This window comes from Marmota monax, unplaced genomic scaffold (assembly GCF_021218885.2).
Source record: "Marmota monax isolate L192 unplaced genomic scaffold, Marmota_monax_Labrador192_F-V1.1 WCK01_AAM20220418_F8-fsc00015, whole genome shotgun sequence".
NCBI lineage: Eukaryota > Metazoa > Chordata > Mammalia > Rodentia > Sciuridae > Marmota > Marmota monax.
In genome coordinates, this window is record NW_026692194.1 from 22577247 (window position 1) to 22596544 (window position 19298).

At 46.0% G+C, this 19298-nt stretch overlaps 2 protein-coding genes across 5 annotated transcripts in view; one reads left to right on the forward strand and one right to left on the reverse strand.

Moving 5' to 3' along the window:
* Nucleotides 1-3637, reverse strand: part of Abcg8 (ATP binding cassette subfamily G member 8) — an 18770-nt gene extending 15133 nt beyond the window's left edge. For 3 of the 4 annotated variants that reach the window (XM_046425062.2, XM_046425059.2, XM_046425053.2), the window contains exon 1: nt 3416-3637. In XM_046425062.2, the coding sequence (XP_046281018.1) occupies nt 3416-3478 (63 nt within the window). In that variant the 5' untranslated portion in view covers nt 3479-3637. The remainder of the gene's footprint in view (nt 1-3415) is intronic. The other variant, XM_046425070.2, reaches the window with a different exon arrangement.
* Nucleotides 2959-19298, forward strand: part of Abcg5 (ATP binding cassette subfamily G member 5) — a 26426-nt gene continuing 10086 nt past the window's right edge. The window contains exons 1-11 of the mRNA XM_046425083.2: nt 2959-3134; nt 3570-4004; nt 4648-4769; nt 9409-9545; nt 9613-9711; nt 12038-12170; nt 14752-14891; nt 15653-15782; nt 16222-16435; nt 16536-16741; nt 17691-17829. Of these exons, the coding sequence (XP_046281039.1) occupies nt 3859-4004; nt 4648-4769; nt 9409-9545; nt 9613-9711; nt 12038-12170; nt 14752-14891; nt 15653-15782; nt 16222-16435; nt 16536-16741; nt 17691-17829 (1466 nt within the window). The 5' untranslated portion in view covers nt 2959-3134; nt 3570-3858. The remainder of the gene's footprint in view (nt 3135-3569; nt 4005-4647; nt 4770-9408; nt 9546-9612; nt 9712-12037; nt 12171-14751; nt 14892-15652; nt 15783-16221; nt 16436-16535; nt 16742-17690; nt 17830-19298) is intronic.

Consider the following 19298-nt stretch of genomic DNA (forward strand, 5'->3'; position numbering starts at 1 on the left):
GGCCAGTTGACCCTGTGCTTGCCTTCTCTGGCCACTCCCACCATCACCACCCTGCCCAGTTTCTCCAGTTTTTTGTGTTAACTATCAGAACATGCATCAACTGCTGAAGGACTCATCTGGGCTAACGTGCACCCTATTGTCTTGTTTTTCAAACAGGAGGGTTATTAGTTAATCAGCATCAGATATGAATTAACTCAGAAATTGCTACTGCAGGCCCAAAGCTCTCCAGGTTGGGTTTAGGGACAGAGGAGCTGCTGATGACACAAAGACAGACATTTGGAGTCTGGAGCAATGTGTGGGAGGTGACCTCAAGTCCAGCATGCTATGATTTGAGGAGAGAGCCCTGGGGTCCAGGGGAAGAGGCAGCAAGAGGGAGGACAGATGAAGTTAAAAGGTGCCAGTGGCCCCCAGCCCTGAGATCATGGAGGGACTGTGCCTGCCCAGAGCCACGTAGGCAGCTCTGCTTTTGGAAGAAAATTGGCGCCTGGGTTGAAGATGTCCTCTGTTCTCTTTTAAAATATTTTCCTTGGCTCCCAGGAAGGATTTGTTAGACTCTTCCTGAGGTTTTGACAAACTCTCTGTATTTTTCAAATACTTAAATATCTATTCAGCTGACATCTTAATCAGTACGACTGTCAGAACATCACTTGAATTTCTGACAGGTGACACCCAAAAAAGCAAAAGCAGGTTTATTTGTAGGTAACCAGCTCAGCGCCTGCTGGGCTACATTGTAATTTCTCCTTGTATTAAATTCTGATCAAATTCCCGAGTCAGAAGCAGAGACAGGAAGGAAGCTCAGCGCGGAGCACAGTTCTGGTTCAGGAGTGGCGTCTGCAGGGGTGACACGCTGAGTGAGGGCTTACTTGTGGCTGACGGGGACATGCAGGGTTTGTTCCTGGCTGTGGGGACACTCCTGGGCCTTTACTGAAACATTAAGACCAGATCTCGCACAGCTCTGCCTGGAGCCCAGGCCTCTCTTGTCCTTCCCTGGCCCCGCTCTTGCTCCTGATGTGGGGACTGGGTGTGCCATGGGCACCTGCCATTCCAGGTACTTGACGCCAGATGTCCCTGTGCAACCTGCCTCAGTCCCATCCCCAGGGCCTGCATTCACTGGTTCCGAGGTTCTTCTTCAGGGACACTGACAGTAGCACTCAAGTGATCCTCCAAGCCAGAGGGACATCTGTCTGTGAGGGACATGGATGGAATGTGAGGCTGGGGTGACCACAGGGCTGGCTGGAGGAGTTGGTGATAGAGTGGGATGGAGCTAGGGGTGGGCAGAGAAGAAGACAGATCATGGCTTGGGCTAAAAGCCAGCTCCCCATGCCACCACATCCTAGCTGCTCCTCTGAGAAACCCTTGTAACAGTGGCCCACTCTGTGCTTTGAATGTAGCCCTTTTGAACGTAGCCACTGCATCTGATCTTTAAAATGGACATGTATCTTTCTCTTCCTCTCTCCCTGCTCCTCCCTAATCTCAGGGGAAACAGGATTATCTTTCTTCCCCACTTAAGCAGAGTTATCGTTCCCTGAGTACACACCCCATAGAAAGGAAGTAATCCAGACTTTGGGGATGGCACCAGAAGATCTCAGAAATGACTTTCTGCTGATGGGCAGAATCACAGCCTCTGTGACAGGAGTCCCCTGTGTTTCTCCTTTGCTAGCAATAAACCTTCTTTCTTTCCTTTTTGTCAAAATGTGTCCTTGTTATTGGATTGGCACTGGAGACAAGCACCAAACTTTTGGTAACACCCTGACCTTTCAGGTTGTAAGGAAGGTATGTCAAAGTAAGAGGATACAAACTATTTTATTTAATAGTACTTAGTTTGATGGATAGCTTTTTTTTTTTTTTTTTTTAAATCAGGGATGCTTAACAACTAAGCCACATCCCCAGCCCTTTCTTTTTTAAGTATTTTTTTTAATATTTTTCTTTTTTTTAGGTGTAGATGGACACAACACAATACCTTTATTTTTTATGTGGTGCTGAGGATCGAACCCAGGCACCGTCCGTGCTAGGTGAGCGCTCTACCGCTGAGCCACAATCCCGGCTCCCCCCCAGCCCTTTTTATATTTTATTTTGACACAGGGTCTTGCTAAGTTGCTTAGGGCCTCTCTAAATTGCTGAGGCTAGCCTTGAGTTTGCCATTCTCCTGCCTCAGCCTCCAAAGCTGCTGGGATAACAGGTGTGCAACTCTGTGCCCGGCTTGACTGATAGCTTTTCCTAGACATAGAGTATGTGGTCCCCATCCTTTTGTTCCAGGCCCCACAAACGTTAGAGGTAGGGGTTGGGGTTATAGCTCAGTGATACAGCATTTTACCGGCTTGCTGGAGCCCCTGGATACTACCCCCTGCACAAAAAAAAAGGGGGTGGGCGGGGCAGACCGTGGCATGGCACCTAGAGTAACAGAATTGAAGAAAAGGAAATTGTCAGCGGAAGGGCCTGCATGCATTTTTTTGCATGTGGAGTTCTGCCTCTCACTCTGTGGTGGTGACCTTTAGGGTAGAAGATGTCCTTAAAGCCACCCCTGACTTTATGTCCTGTTCAGGAGGTAACCATTGCTGCCCTGGCTGGTAGGGGTCATTTCCCCACAGGGGCTGGCCCCACAGGAACTCAGAGAGCAAAGCTGGTCATTGCTGTGGTTGAAGAACTGGTAGGAAAAGTGGGCTCCGTCAGCCTGGCCAGGCAGTCCAGGTGCCCGTGGCTTCCTGCCCCTTCAGTGCAACTCCTTTGGGTCTTAGCTGCTGGGTGCTGGGCCAGAGCTTTCTGTTTCTGAGAGCGGGGCCACCTCAGTCCTCCTCGGGGCACCCGAACTGACAGAAATGTGGGGCAGGGTCAAGCAGAGGTGGGACCAGCATCCCTTCTTTCTTCCAATGTAGCCTCTTGCTACAAATCCCGCCCACTCTCTCCACTCAAAGGCCATTTACCAAGTAAACATTTCTCTGTTAAAATGAGAGAGGAAGGTCCCTTGGCCGATGTCTGTTCCTTCCAGTTCATTCCCAGATCTTACATTTGCCTGCATTATTTGAGCATAAAACCTGATGTTCCCACAAAAGTCACCTGTCATCTCTCACTTTACTGCCATTGAGATTCTTGACCTGACAGCTGCGTGAACAAAGGAGACACCCGGAGAGTTCCTGGTATGTATGAGCACATTTCTGCAGTGGAGTCTTGATTTTGGAAAAGGCAAAATCAGCCCAAGTCTCACATAAGAACCTCATTTTCCTCTAGGAGCATGCTTTAGGGCCAAAAGTGATCTCAGAGGCCTCCAGGCCTACAGATCTGCTCCCCACCACCCTCTGACATCCCAGAAATAGAGTCCTGCTCTACATTCTCATTCTGCTTGTTCCAAGCTCCTGAAGGAACAAAGAAAGGTCCAGTTCCTCCCCTCCCACCGACAGAGGTCGTGCCGGTCACTCACCGAGGCCTCCTGGGGAGAGGCCTCTTTCCACAGCCCTGTCTCCTCTGTGGCCTTCTCAGCCATGGGGCCCGCGAGGTCTGTGCCCCTTCAGTGCAACTCCTTTGGGTCTTGGCCGCTGCCTGCTGGGCCAGAGCTTTCTGTCTTTGTTTCCTAGAGCAGGGCCACCTCCGTCCTCCTCTGGGCCAGTCTCTCTCCCAGCGTTCCTCTGGAAAACCCTCCCACAAACACGGTGTGTTCTGCCCACTGTCAAGATAAGAACGCTGTGGCTAAAGGTACATCAGATAATGGCATCCATCGCCAAGTTCCTGTCCTGCTGCTTCATGAGGGACTCTAGGACCGGGCAAAGAGCAGGCAGGGCACTCTGCCACTGGCTCCTCAGCTGAAGCCACTTCAGGAAGGGTCACGCCACCAAAAAATTCAACTGTTTTTGCTGCCAGTTGGCCATGAGTGAGTTCCCCTTTCTGACCCCAGAAGGGGACTCAGGACCCCAAGGAAACAGAGGTTCCCAGGGCTCCCTTGAGGAGGGTGCTGCTGCTGCCTCGGAGCCTCGGAACACCCTGGGCGTCCTCCACGTCTCCTATAGCATCAGGTAAGGCGGCACCTGCAGGCAGGTGGCCTGGTCTTTCACCTGCTCTGTTGCCTGTCCTGACTAATAGGTTGGGGGTGTACCTGGGGGCTATGGGCTGCCTCTTCAGTAGATCGGGTTGGAAGAGAGCCGGTGGCAGTGCCACTGGAAGATGAGGAACAAAAGTGAATGGTCCCTTCTCCTGTCCAGGGAAAGGCCTGGACATAAAAAAAAAAAGTGCTTTGTCTCTTGCCACTGCCCTTTACCCATTCCCATTGCCCACACCCCTTCCCCAGCCTGGCTACCGCCTGCCCTGTGTGGACAGAGAGGGTGTGAGGAGTCGGGGTGCCTGGAGGACCAGGCGGAATGAAGCCTGGAGAAGGAAGACTGGGTCAGCTTAAGGAATGAACACTGTCCTGTTCACCACCTCGCAAGCAGCCAGAGAGAACTGTCACTCAGAGCAGCTGCTGGGCGGGTGCTTTCCAGGGTGGTAGCCAGCTTGCAGTCACGATCCCGCCAGGGTTCGCAGAGGAGGACCCAGAGGATAAAACAGGAGCCTGCTCAGAGACAAGTGGGGTGGGGCAGAGCTGGGATCAGTGCCCGGGGATCTGGTCTGGCTCCTTCTAGGACCCATGCTGCCTTTGCCCCTGTGGGGTTTTCTTTAAAGCAATCGAGTGGGGCCCTGGTGGAACTTCACATCTGGCTGGCAGCGGTGGAACAGGCAGATCCTCAAAGATGTCTCCTTGTACATTGAGAGTGGGCAGATCATGTGCATCCTAGGGGCCTCAGGTAAGCATGGGAAAGAGTGTCCTGATTCTCAAGGGGGACTCTGCCAAGGCTTTGGTTTGATTTAAGTACCACACTGAAGAAATGAGTAAGTTACAACAAAAAGGTCACAAGTTTGCTATCAGAATGAAACCTAATGACATGTCTCACTGTGAATGGAATGTACCAATGTCAAATTTTGAAAAAACTCTTGAAAGAGTTATAAAGTCCTGCCTAACATGTAAGTGAATCTGAATCCTGTTTTTTTCTTCCCTTTCATTTTTTTGGGGGGGCCAGGGCAGGGCTAGGGAGCAAACCCAGGACCTCATGCCAGCCAGGCAAGTGCTCTACCACTGATTCACATCCCTAGCCCTTTAAGTGAATTCATATTTCCAAGTATACAAAGTCCCCATCACAGTAGCTGGTATATAGGGATGCTCAGCAAACACAATCTCCTCTTTCTAGATCCTGCCTGGAGATAGGAAAAGGAATTAAATAGGCACAAAAATGCCCATTTAACCTCCATCCTCGATCTCACAAGTCCTATTTCATTATGATGTACTTTAGACATGCAGTCAGGAATAAAGAAGAATAAAAATGTTCAGGAATTGAAACCAGGCATCATTAAATCTTACCATTATATATATTTGCTTCTGATCTTTTTTAAGGAATTAAACATGACAGATTGCACTGAGGTGGTCTGTATGCCCATTCCCCATGGGGCAACTACACTGGAGCCTGAATTCTAGGTTTGCTTTTGAGTCCTGCAGTGACTGTCCTGGGAGGGTATAACCTTTGATAGGCAGCTCCTTGTGGCTTAGGCGATTCCCTATGAGGGTCACAGCTGTGAATCTTCAGGGTCATCTTCCCACAGCTGGGGGATGGAAGCATTGGTCCAATAGACAGCACAGTGTCCCCTGGGCTGGGCTGGGCTGTTACCTATCTTTTTTTTTTTTTGGTGGGGGGTAATAGGGATTGAACTCAGGGGCACTCAACCACTAAGCCACATCCCCAGCCCTATTGTGTATTTTATTTAGAGATAGGGTCTCACTGGCTTTGAACTCCTGATCCTCCTGCCTCAGCCTCCAGAACAACTGGATTACAGGCATGTGCCACTGCACCCCGTGCTTGTCACATATCTTAAGGTTAAAGATCTGACAAATTGACTTCACAGAAGCAACTGCTTGCAAATCATTGCCATTTATTATACTTCTCTTTTTGTATCACACGCTATAATAGAGAGAGGAAATGTAAGTCTATGGTGAAAACCAGGCATAGTACTGTTGATTTTGGTTTGAGTGTGTCCTCCTGAAGGTTCATACTGCTGGGAGGTGCCGGAACCCCTAAGCAGGGGGGCCTAGTAGAAGATGGTTACCCACAGGAAGCATGGCCCTCAGAATCGAAGAATATAGTTCTTGTAAGACTTCGCCAGTTCCTGTCAGAAAAAGTTGTTATAAAAAGAGCAAGCTTGGTCCCTGAATTCCTCTGGCTTCCTGTCTCACCATGCAATCTCTCCCTCTTATATGTTATCCTGCTATGATGCCATTTATCATGTTGTGATGTAGCCAGAAGTCTATCACCAGAGCCAAGCAGGGAGTCACCCAATTTTGAAGTTTAAGTCAACAAAACTATGTGCTAAATAAACTTCTTTTCTTTACCAACTATTCAGCCTTAGGCATTTTGCTATAGCAACAGAAAATGGACTTAGATAGCTTTACACCCAGGGAGTTAATCCATGACCATTCACGGCCACAGCAGGTGTTCAGCTGAATGGCAATAGTAGTAGTATGTTAAGACAAAATGAAAAAGAATTCACTGACTTAGTTCATTTGGGCTACTGTAACAAAATACCATATACTGGGTGGCTTATAAGCAACAGGATTTTATTTTTTCACAGTCCTAAATGCTGGGAAATCTAAGATCAAAGGGCTGACTGATGTGGTACCTAATGAGGGCTGAAACCAACCATCTTCTCATCCTAACCTCTCAAGGTGGAAGGAGGGAGGGTTCTGTCCTGAGCCTCTTTTTGTAAGGGCATGAATCCCAATCATTAGGACTTCTTCTCCCAACCTAATCTCTCAATACCACCTCCTAATACAACTCACTTCATAATACCATTACTTTGGGGGTAAAGACTTCAACACTTGAAACAATTAGACCATAGCCCTAACTAAAGCTATTATGCTTCTCTGAGATTTCCTATCAATTCTAATTTCCATTTCTTAAACCATTTCTAACTACGTACATGTACCGTAACACCCAAGCTCATTCTAAAATTCCTTTTGATAAATGTAATGTGCTCCTTTAAAAAGGAAAAAAATTGAGTTATCTTTATAATAATTTGTGACTTGTTGTATTCCTTGTGTGGAATTATGAAGAGCGGTACATAGTGCCCTTCTCAGAAGCATGTCCCACAGGCCAGTGTCAAGCTCTGGACACATCTCAGCAGGACAAGGGATGGGGCTCTTGATAGGTGATGTGAACTGATTTCTGATGTTGTATCTAATCACGGTTTTATGACTACCTATCCCTAATCGTGAACATGAATGCAAAGTAGAATGCAAATTCCACTAATGCAAGGACTTTGTGTCTTTTTCCTGCTGTGTCCTTAAGGCCTGGAACAGGGTCAGTCACATAATAGGGGCTTAATAAATATATAAATTAAGTCTATAAATTACTTATAGTGTTTAATAAAATGACATGATTTCATCGCTATCTTATCCTAAGCAATACTATCAAATCTTTGTTTATCTATTTATTCTATTTTAAAATTTTATTCTAATTTGTTATATATGACAGCACAATGCATTTCAATTCATAATACTCTATATAGCACAATTTTTCATATCTCTGGTTGTATACAACATAGAGCCACACCATTCTTATCTTCATACATGTACTTAGAGTAATGATGTCCATCTCATTCCACTGCCTTTTCTACCCTCATTCCCCCTCCCTTGCTCTCCCCTCCCCTTTGCCCTATCTAGAGTTCATCTATTCCTCCCATGCTCCCCCAAATCCCCATTATGAGTCAGCCTCCTTATATCAGAGGAAACATTCAGCATTTGGTTTTGGGGGAATGGCTAACTTCATGACCATGATATTCTCCAGCTCCATCCACAGACCTGCAAACACCATGATTTTATTCTCTTTTAATGCTGAGTAATATTCCATTGTGTATATATGCCACAGTTTCTTTATCCATTCATCTACTGAAGGGCATCTAGGTTGATTCCACAGTTCAGCTATTGTGAATTGTCTGCTATAAACATTGATGTGGCTGGTGGGATGGAAGAGGTTATGGGGCAGGTCATGAAAGGAAGGCAAGCAACAGTAGCAAATGCCAAATAACACACTTGAGGGAAGTATCCATAGGATTCAGCAATAAGAAAGTAGCACTCCTGTCCTGGGGGAGGCCAGTCTTAATAGAGTGGTTCTGTGAGGGCTGAGATTAGGTCCTAGAAATGTAAGGCCATGGAGGTTTTGGTTAGAAGAGGTCAAGGATCAGGCCAGGCAATGCAGGGGCTCTACTCCTAAGCTGGGGCTGCAAATTTGCTTCTCAAACTTTTTTGGGCTGGAAAGGAAAATACAGGCAATGTTTGGCTCCTAGGACATCTGGATTTCTTTTTTGTGGTCCCCTGGGATCTTCTGGTTATACCTGAATATAGGTGGCATTGCCTAGAGCCTTGCTGACAAGGTGTGGCCTGAGGACCAGCATCGTTCATGGGGCTGATTCTGAGCCTTGTCAGTCATGGGTTAGGAAAGAAGACGGCTCTGCAGGAGCTTGTTGAGCTTTGAACATTCTCAGGAGGATTCTCTTCTGTCTTCTCACAGTTCAGAACCTCCTGCCTATGTGCTCCATAATTAAATTTAACTTCTTTGCAGCCGTGGGTAGGCAAGGCCTGGTGAAACCTGTTCTGTCTCTAGGAACTCTGTGTGCGCAGGCTAAGCTAGTGTCTAGTATGACTGCGAGGGGCCAGCAGGTTTCTTATCCTAAGGTGTCCTCAAATCTGCAACCTAGAAAAAACCAACCAACCAACCAGGATAAACGTCCTCCTTCAGGTGCCTCTAACCCAGGCAGTTAGTTCCTAACAACTCTGCAAGAATGTTCTTACTGGCAACAGTTAGCTGCACTCAAGGCTTTGGGTGCAGCCTGAGGTCAACTTGGTTTCACCAAAGCACTTGCTAACCTGGTGTTTCTCAAACTCTAATTCGCATGGGAATCATCCAGGGATCTTGTTACAAAGCAGAATTAAGTTCAGCAAGTCTAGGGTGGGGCCTGATATTCTGCCTTTCTATCAATCTCCCAGGGGATGTGCACGATGCTGGTCCTCAGACCACACTTTGTCAGCAAGGCTCTAGGCAATGCCATCTACACTCAGGTGTAACCAGAAGATCCCAGGGGACCACAAAAAGAAATCCAGATGTCCTAGGAGCCAAACATTTCCTGTGTTTTCCTTTTCAACCAAAACAGCTTGAAAAGCAAATTTGTAGACAAAGCCCCTCCAGATCTGATCAGGGTGAGAGTCCCCTGGGGGAAAACCCAGACTCATCGGGACGGTGAGAGTGTGACCCAGTGAGAGGCCACGCCTCCACTGGGGGGTCTCAGGAAGTTCCTCTCTTGCGGTTACCGTCACGGAGGGTCTTCTCTTGTCGCCTCCAGGCTCGGGGAAAACCACACTGCTGGATGCCATATCCGGGAGGCTGCGGCTCACGGGGACCCTCCTTGGGGACGTGTGTGTGAACGGCCGCTCGCTGCGTCAGGACCAGTTCCAGGACTGCTTCTCCTACGTGCAGCAGGTGGGCGCGCCCCAACCCCGCCTGGTGCCCCGGGCTCGGGCATCGCTGACGTCCCTCTCTCCTGCAGAGCGACACTTTTCTGAGCAGCCTCACTGTGCGAGAGACGCTGCACTACACGGCGATGCTGGCCATCCGGAGCGGCTCAGGAGACTTCTTCCACAGGAAGGTGCGTGGAGCCTTGTGGCGCTGGCTACAGCTGCTCCTAAGACCATCAAGCCCCCGGGGCTGGGCAACCTTTTTCCCTCCGCCTCTTTGCTTGTCCCTTCCTTCCCTATGCTTTCGCCCCTGAGTTCTGTGCCCCACCTGCGCCACCAAGGTGACAGGCACGTGTACCTTTTGAACACCTGAAATGTGATCAATCCAAACCTAGATCTGCTCTAAGTGTAAAAGGAACCGCTGGATTTCAGACCCTCCGTCTGAAAAAACAGAATGTGAATGCTCTCATTCTGAATTTTAAGAAACAATTATGAGAGAGTGAATTACTGTTTTGGCTGTAAAGAATATTATTATTAAAATTAATTTCACCTGGTGATTTTTTTTAAAATTTGGCTTTTTAAAATATTCCCACTCTGTATGTGGTTTGCTTTAGCTTTTCTGTTGGACCATGCTGTTCTGCTAGGTCTGTGTTTGAATGGATGTGTTATTTCCCCACCAAGATTTTCCAACTTGCTTTTTAAGGGACCCTGCTTGAATGGGCTTCATCCAAACTGGATTAAGTTAATGAAGAATGAAACTATTGAATTGCTAACTCTTTTAGATTCCAATCTGGTTCTTAAAGGCACCCATTTTGGAAGTAGCTGCAGGTAAGTCCACCAGGACCTTACCTGGAAGCCTTGTTGAGTTCTGTCTGGACTGTAAGGCCTGGGAGAATGCAGGGAACAATGACAGGTTGATGTGCCACCTTCAAAGAGGCACAGCTCCCTGGAAATGGACTTTTTGTTACCAGGCCTTTGGTGAGTAAACAGCATACTTCCATTTGAAACTCCTAGAGAACTCTGGGGCATAGCTTTCACTCTAGAGGAGCCTTAGAGAGGGGCTTGGCCTGCAAGAAGGACCTCGCAGAGCAATGCCTGACCCTGTTTCCTGCCTGGACTTTAGGTTGCCTTTGCCTTAGTGTGCTCTGAAGCATTGCAAGGCTCTTGCTGTTTTACCAGATTATACTTGACTCTTGTTTCTGGCAGTCATTCAGCAGGGCTTGTATGTTCACATACAATATCTCTTTTCCTTCTGATATCAACCTCTGTGGGAGGCATTATCTCCCTCCTGCAGAACCACAAAGTGACACCAACAAGTTAAGATCAGACAACAGGGGATGGCAGATTTGGGACTGGAACCCAGGCCCTCTAGCTCCAGCGTGTTCCCTGAGTCCCTTTGTGGTCTCAGAAGATGACACCAAATTTAGCCCATGTAGGTCTGGTGCAAATTCCTCTGGAATTTTATTCCATAAATCATCTTTTCACTCCAATCTAGTATATTTTGGTTGTTTTTCAACTCCATGTGTTTGTTTCTTTTTGCATCATATAAATGACACAATCGCATTAGGGACCAAAGACAACAAACTCATAAACATATACATATTCTCAGCCTCTTATATGGTTTCTCAGGGCCTCATGCAAAAGGGGGCAATCAGTAAAGGGAGGAATAGAAGTAGCAATTTTCCAACAGGTCTCTGGAACGGGATAAGATGAGGAAAGAAAGAGGGAGAGGAAGGGAAGAGGCCAGCCTTTTTGATTCCAAAGTCAGTAAGGAATTGGGTTTCACAGTTATTGTTGTGGGGGAGTTGAGAATGTGGAGAAAGGCGAGGGGGTTCAGGGAGCTGCTGAGTTTAAGTAGATTGAAGAGAGGGAGTTTTTAAGAAATATGGCTGTAGATTATAAATTGGTTCCCCTTTAAAGTCCTTAAAGAGATTCAAGTAAAGATTGGAGTTATTTTTAATTACTTTTGGTAGCTAGATTATATTCTTTTGATGCAAAATCACACTGAGATTGGACCACTCGAGACTCTAGGATTTATTTGGGTTACACAGGGGAAACTGGGTTCAGTTCAAATCAAATTGGATTGTTTAAAATATATAAAACATTTATTATGACAAAGTTTCAAAATTCAAACACAAAAACAAACTATATTTTAACTATACCGTGGAGAGATTTTTCTGAACGGGCTAAACTGACTGACATTTGAAGAGGAGTTTGGTGAAATATCTGTTGTTTCATGGTGAATTTCCCTAAAGCAATATAAACATTTTTCATTGCTTTAGGGACTTTAAAAATATATTCAGATTATTTATTTAAATCTGACACATGTATAATATTATGATTTAAGCCTAACTGGATTTTACTATAATAGGTTTGATTTCCCCAGTGGTGAATTTGAAAGCAGCCCATGTAATCTAGAGGGGTGTTGCCTCTCTTGAGCCTTTTCTAGTCCACAAACTGAAGTCGAAGTCACAGGCAACAGCCAGTCAGTCACCCTGGGCTTTGTGTCTCCTGCAGGTGGAGGCAGTCATGGCAGAGTTGAGTCTGAGTCATGTCGCAGACCGACTGATCGGCAACTATAATTTTGGGGGCATTTCCAGTGGCGAGCGGCGTCGGGTCTCCATCGCAGCCCAGCTTCTCCAGGACCCCAGTAAGTGCAGTGTGGACCAGCAGTGCCTGGGCCTCCCCATGTGTCTGCAGACACATGAGACCCTTTCTTCACATTCCTCATTTAGGGAGGGGTTTGTGTAGAACTGAAATCACTGACAGTTTCCAAACGTTTTTGGAAGTACTATATGTAGTTCATTTCCAGATGCTATTCCACCATCCAACTATAGACAGTTCCCAACTTATGAAGGTTTAATTTATGATTTTTCAACTTTAGGATGGTGTGGAAGCAATACACACTCAGTGGAAATCACACTTCAGTTTTTGAATCTTGATTTTTTCCTGGGCTTGTGATACATGGTACCATTTTCTCTCATGATGCTGGACTGAGGCAGTGAGCCATGACTCCCATTCAGCCACGCGGTCACAAGAAGAAATGACTGACACTCTACAGTGGCCCTAAGTGTGCTGTTTTGTTCTGTAGGTTAGGTGTATTCGATGCACTTTTGACTTATGATATTTTCACTTTACCAAGGGTTTTGGAATGTAACCCATCATAAATTGAGGAGCATCTGAACAAAACATCTCTTAGACTCAGAAGCATTGCATGTGCGTTTTAGTGTTCTGTTAGTACCTTTCATGAGTAGGAGCCCTCCTGGTCCATCCTTATTTCTAACACAGTGTCTACTGGGGAAGGCCAGTGAGTTCTGGTATGAGAAGTGGTGTTTATGAAATGTCAGGAACCAAAGTAGGAATTTAAGTGATGTGCTGAAAACTGTGCATGCCACAAGGAAGTGCCTCTACCTGTCTGGTTTGGTCACTTTCCCCACTTGGGCAAACCTTCCCACTCATGTGTACCTGCAAGTAGACATATGGCATCTAGGTACTTTATTTACACTGGGTAGATCAAGTCTGCCTGTTCTTCTGGTGGTTTTTGGTCACTAGAAGGCAAAGAAGAGAGATGCTCTTAAGAGTCCTTGTCACTTTGGGGGCAGAAATAACCTATGGTTAAACTCTCTTCAGAAACCAAATATCTGGCCCACCTCAGACCTTGTTCCATAAGTCAGATTTCTTTGCTGTGCAAAGACCCTGTTAGTGCTGGAAGAAGCTTCAGACATGAAGTGGGATTGTGTCTTTTTGGCCAATCTCCTCTCAACTTTTTTTTTTTTAATTTTATTCCTATTTTATTTTATTTATTTTTTATTTATTTATTTTTTAATTTTTTATTGTGGGTTGTTCAAAACATTACAAATTTCTTGACATATCATATTCCACACTTTGATTCAAGTGGGTTATGAACTCCCACCTTCACCCCATACACAGATTGCAGAATCACATCAGTTACACATCCATTGATTTACAAATTGCCATACTAGTGTCTGTGTGCTCCACTGCCTTTCCCATCCTCCACCCTCCCCCCTCCCCACCTCTCCCCTCCCCTCCCCTCCTCTCTCTCTACCTCCTCCACTGTATAACCCTGAGGGTCTCCTTCCATTACCATGCAATTTCCCTTCTCTCTCCCTTTCCCTCCCACCTCTCATCCCTGTTAAATGTTAATCTTATTCTTCTGCTCTTCGTCCCTACTCTGTTCTTAGTTACTCTCTTTATATCAAAGAAGACATTTGGCATTTGTTTTTTAGGGATTGGCTAGCTTCACTTAGCATAATCTGCTCTAATGCCATCCATTTCCCTGTAAATTCTATGATTTTGTCAACTCCTCACACTTCAGATAGAGCCCTAATATCCAGAGTATACAAAGAACTCAAAAAATTAGACAATAAGAGAACAAACAACCCAATCAACAAATGGGCCAAGGACCTGAACAGACACTTCTCAGAGGAGGACATACAGTCAATCAACAAGTACATGAAAAAATGCTCAACATCTCTAGCTGTCAGAGAAATGCAAATCAAAACCACCCTAAGATACCATCTCACTCCAGTAAGATTGGCAGCCATTAGGAAGTCAAACAACAACAAGTGCTGGCGAGGATGTGGGGAAAAGGGTACACTTGTACATTGCTGGTGGGACTGCAGATTGGTACAGCCAATTTGGAAAGCAGTATGGAGATTTCTTGGAAAGCTGGGAATGGAGCCACCATTTGACCCAGCTATTCCCCTTCTTGGTCTATTCCCTAAAGACCTAAAAAGAGCATGCTACAGGGACACTGCTACATCGATGTTCATAGCAGCACAGTTCACAATAGCAAGACTGTGGAACCAACCTAGATGCCCTTCAATAGACGAATGGATAAAAAAAATGTGGCATTTATACACAATGGAGTATTACTCCTCTCAACTTTTTCAAAACATCTTGACACTTGCCTGCCAGCCTTGTTTCTTGTCAGAGTCCCCTGGATGGAGCCCAAAGAGAACATGGCACCAAGTAAGAGGCCTGATGTGGTTCTCTTAACCCCAAATATGCTCCAGAGCTGGGAACTGGGCCCTCCTAGGTCAGGTCTTTTTCTTGGGCTTGGGCTGAAAGCCAGTTTGCATGCAGCCACTTCTCAGCGGGCACTGTTTAGATGGGGTACGTTTCAGTAAAGGACTGGTCCAAATTCTGAGTTTTAAGCCCAGAACCTGGCCTAGGCAGAGGCTCAGACGTCTGACCTTCTTTGCCGGCAGAGGTCATGATGTTTGATGAGCCAACCACAGGCCTGGACTGCCTGACTGCAAATCAGATTGTCATCCTCCTAGCAGAGCTGGCTCGCAGGGACCGCATCGTGATCGTCACCATCCACCAGCCCCGCTCTGAGCTCTTCCAGGTAAAGGGTCATGTCTCTTGTTCTCTCAACTCAAGGGTGGGTGCATGGTGTGTTGAGTTGGGAACGGAGGGGCAGGTATTGATGAGCAACTGGAGCCAAGTCCTGATTTGGGAAGAGCAACAGATGGGAACTTGCTTCTTTTGGCATCTGCCACATTCCAAATACTTTCTGCACACTAGCTTGTTTATTTAGTAAAAGAATCCTCTGAGGTCCGCATCAGGATATCCATCCACATACAGAAGAAAAGAACAAAACTTTGCAATGACTCAAAATTGAGCAGTATCACACTGTAAAATGCTGGGATTGGCGTTCATGGTTGAGACGGTTTCAAAGGCTGTGTTTTTCCATTGAATCACATAGATTTCCTTTAAAGAAAAGTCTCACTCGATCCTCCCAGTATCGATTTAGTTAGCTATTATTTGCTTTGTATAGATGAGGATCCGATATTTCAAACACAAACAACAAACAAATAAAACATCCCAGGTTGCCCAAGGTCACTCTCAGTGGCATGGCTGGAACTTAAACCCAGGCCTGGTAGCTCTTCTCTACCCCAGATGTGATGCTGGGGCTTAGGATGGGATACAGTATGATCCACAGAGGTAACCCAGCTGGCAAGTTTAGGGATGCACTCCAAGTGTCTCCAATGGACTCATTAAGGATACTGATTAAGGTAATCAAAGGACTCACTAACTGCTTGGAAATATATTTCCCATAAGGACACGGACCTGACCACACACTAACATCATCTGTTGTCTGATCAGCACTTCGACAAAATCGCCATCCTGACCTACGGAGAGTTGGTTTTCTGTGGTACACCGGCGGAAATGCTTGATTTCTTCAATGGCTGTGGTTACCCTTGTCCTGAACATTCTAACCCTTTTGACTTCTATAGTAAGTTTTTCTTTCACATTCCCCATAGTGAATTATTTTTTGGGCTTTCTCATCTCAGATTTCTGCCAGGATGACACAAGCTCTAGAGGGGTTTGGTTTTGCTTTTTTGTTGGTGCTTTTTACTTTTCAAGGAATTAATTCAGAGGTCCATTAATCATCATTGACCTATCAGAATGAGATGGGGAAATCTTTCCCAAATAAGTTGCTATACTCCTACTTTGACAAGAGAAAAATGAATCTCTATTCTTCTGAATTCTCCTAGGAAGTCTCAGTGGGATTTTTATGAGCTTTAAAATATTCTGATTTTATAAGTGGTCATTAATGACAGGTTTGATTCTGATGGGATGAATAATATCCAAATCAATGAGGAGATATTATTATTATCCATTGTATATGCATTTAAAAAGACATGAGTTATATCTTTGGGGGAAAAATGTAGTGGACCTGACATCAGTGGATACCCAAAGCAAAGAACGGGAAATAGAAACCTACAAGAGAGTCCAGATGCTTGAATCTGCCTACAAAAAATCAGACATCTATCGCAAAACTTTGGACAATATTGAAAGAACAAAACACCTGAAAACTTTACCAATGATTCCTTTCAAAACCAAAGATCCTCCTGGAGCTCTCTCTAAACTGTGGGTTCTCTTGAGGTAAGGAATTTGGGGAATGTAAGCAAGACCCATTTTAGGTGTTTGAACATTCACCAATAATGAAAGAAAAGGTATTAAAATGGGGTTGTTTGGTTTTCAGGAGAGTGACGAGAAACTTACTGAGAAATAAGCAAGCCGTGATTATGCGTCTCGTTCAGAATCTGATCATGGGATTGTTCCTCATTTTCTTCCTTCTGCGGGTTCAGAATGAAGTGCTAAAAGGTGCTGTCCAGGACCGCGTGGGTCTCCTTTACCAGTTTCTGGGTGCCACCCCATACACGGGCATGCTCAATGCTGTGACTCTGTGTAAGTGCTAGTGACCAGGAGGTAAAGTCTAAATATCTAAATGTCTCCCTGCTCCATCAGTCACCTTGCCCAAGTTCACCATTATAAGGGGACTTCTTTGAGATAAACCTGGCTCTTTCCAGGATTTCTCTCTGAGGAAAGATCACTATTGAGTTACTAACACCTCAGTGTGTATTAACTCACCAGGTTGATCTCTATGAGTTTCTAAGGATCCGGGGAAACATGAAGTTATGAGGTGTTGGTGGTGTAGAGTTTGGGATCATTCCTGGTATCTCATCTTGGCCTTTAGGATGCACAGCCCATTTTAGCTACCAGGCCAAAATTGGCCTGGTAGCTTTTGGGGTCCTAATTTGGAATAGCCTTCACCTAATTTTCAAGCTCAGTGGGAATCCAGAAGCAACTTCTAGCTGTCTGATGTTATAGTTTATGCAGGAAAATGGATGTTAGAGGGAGTTCCAGAATATAACTCTATGTTCAGAGAATAAGAGGGAAGGATATTGCTTTTGCAGAGTGGGTCCTAGAGATGGGCATGAGTGGCAATGAGAAGTTTCTGCATTTACCAGGGTTTTCTGGTCCTCTGAGAGTTAATGTAGCATGTAGGATGCTATGGGGACCAACATCCTACACAAGAAAAGGACAATGTGCCTCAAATCACTCATTCATGCCCCTTTTACATATGCTTTTCTGAATTGGTGACAACCCTCTGCTTTAAAGAAAAATAATTATGTTTTCTTGTGCAACCATATCGCAGTTTAGGTTGAGTGTGGACTTTTGGGGTGGGGAGTATTTATTGTTCTGTGGGTGGCAGGTCCCTTCCTTCCTTGACTGGGGAATGTGCCCAGCTGGTCCTCACCATCCAGCCTTGACAGATCTCAAGCTGGGCCTGGGCTAGCCCTCCCTCCCTCAGCTCTGTGTGACTGACTGTTCTGGACCCTGCCTTGCATGCCAGTTCCCGTGCTGCGAACCGTCAGTGACCAGGAGAGCCAAGACGGCCTATACCAGAAATGGCAGATGCTACTGGCCTATGTGCTGCATGTCCTTCCCTTCAGCATCATGGCCACCTTGCTGTTCTCCAGTGTGAGCTACTGGTAAGAAGGTTTTTTGGAGGCATTCAGTTCATCTGGGCCAGGCCTGCCAAGGAGTCACAGAGGGCCAGTGGGGCCTCTGGAGAGAGCTCCGGGGTGCCTGACTTCATGTTCTCAGCTGCGGAAGAGCGGCACTTTGCCCCTCAGTGCCTAGAGCAAGGCCCTGTCCTTCAGGATATTTATTTCATTGTAAATGAAATCACAGAACCACAGGCTGCATGGGACCGGAAAGCAAATCACGAAGACCACATGTTCCAGAAGAGTATGCCCCATGTGCCCTATAGGACTTAAGCTACGAAGAGGGCTCTCAAGGAGGTGGGACCCAGATGAGGCTCAGGAATAGGCATGGTGAGCGACTGTTCACCAGCAACTAAGTCTGGGCAGCTCTGCCTGAGACTTCGCTCATGGCCCTGGTGTCACACTCTGGGTGGGCTGAGAGGGCTGGAGGAGTAAGAGTGACAGCATCGGAAACCATGAAGCATAGATGCTGTTGGATTTGGATGGATGGCTTCTTTTTATTTCTTAGAACTTCATAAAAATATAAATCTAACATGGGGAGATGTAGCCTCCCTAATCACTGCAGCTTTGCCTTAGAAAAACATGGAGGATCTTTGTTTAATACCCATAAAAAAAAAAAAAAAAAGAAAAACATGGAGGAAATGACCCGGTATTCTCTGACTTCATAGTGTAATGGTGCCCAGCTCATTGTCCCAAGAGAGAACTACAGGCAGTTCTTGAGATGTTATCTCTCCTCATTGCCTGGGTTCACAGGCAGACGCTTCTAACCACATCTTGGTAACCCTTGATACTAAGTGAGTATCAAGACCCTCGATGCACAATATGAATCACTGTGATAAACTGCATGACGTATGAGTTCAAGGCTTGGTTATGAGAGCTCCTGAAAGGAGTTTGAAGGTCTGGGTGATGGCTCTTAGAAGTTGGTTTTAGTCTGGAGAATGACAGAGGCAAGGCCACTTGTCCTCTGTCAAGATGAGAGTGGACAATCCACCCAGAGCAATGGCAGGAACCACGTGGCTTCCTTGCTGGCCCTGATGAAACCTCCACATTCCGACACACAGAACATGCTGAATCTCTGGCTTATGATGCAAACCACAGTCCCATCTGTTCAGGGTCCATGAATTCAGAGAAGTGCATGTTCCATGTTCTCTAAAGGCAAAGTTTCTATTTTATTTATTTACGGATTTATTTATATGTGGTGCTGAGAATTGAACCCAGAGCCTCACACATGCTAGGCAACTGCTCCACCAGTGAGCCACAACCCCAGCCCACGGCTAGGGTTTTGTTTTGTTTTATACCAGGGATTGAACTCAGGGGCACTAAACCACTGAGCCACCTCCCCAGCCCTATTTTGTATTTTATTTAGAGACAGCATCTCACTGAGTTGCTAAGAGCCTCACTATTGCTGAGGCTGGTTTTGACCTCGAGATCCTCCTACCTCAGCCTCCCAAGCC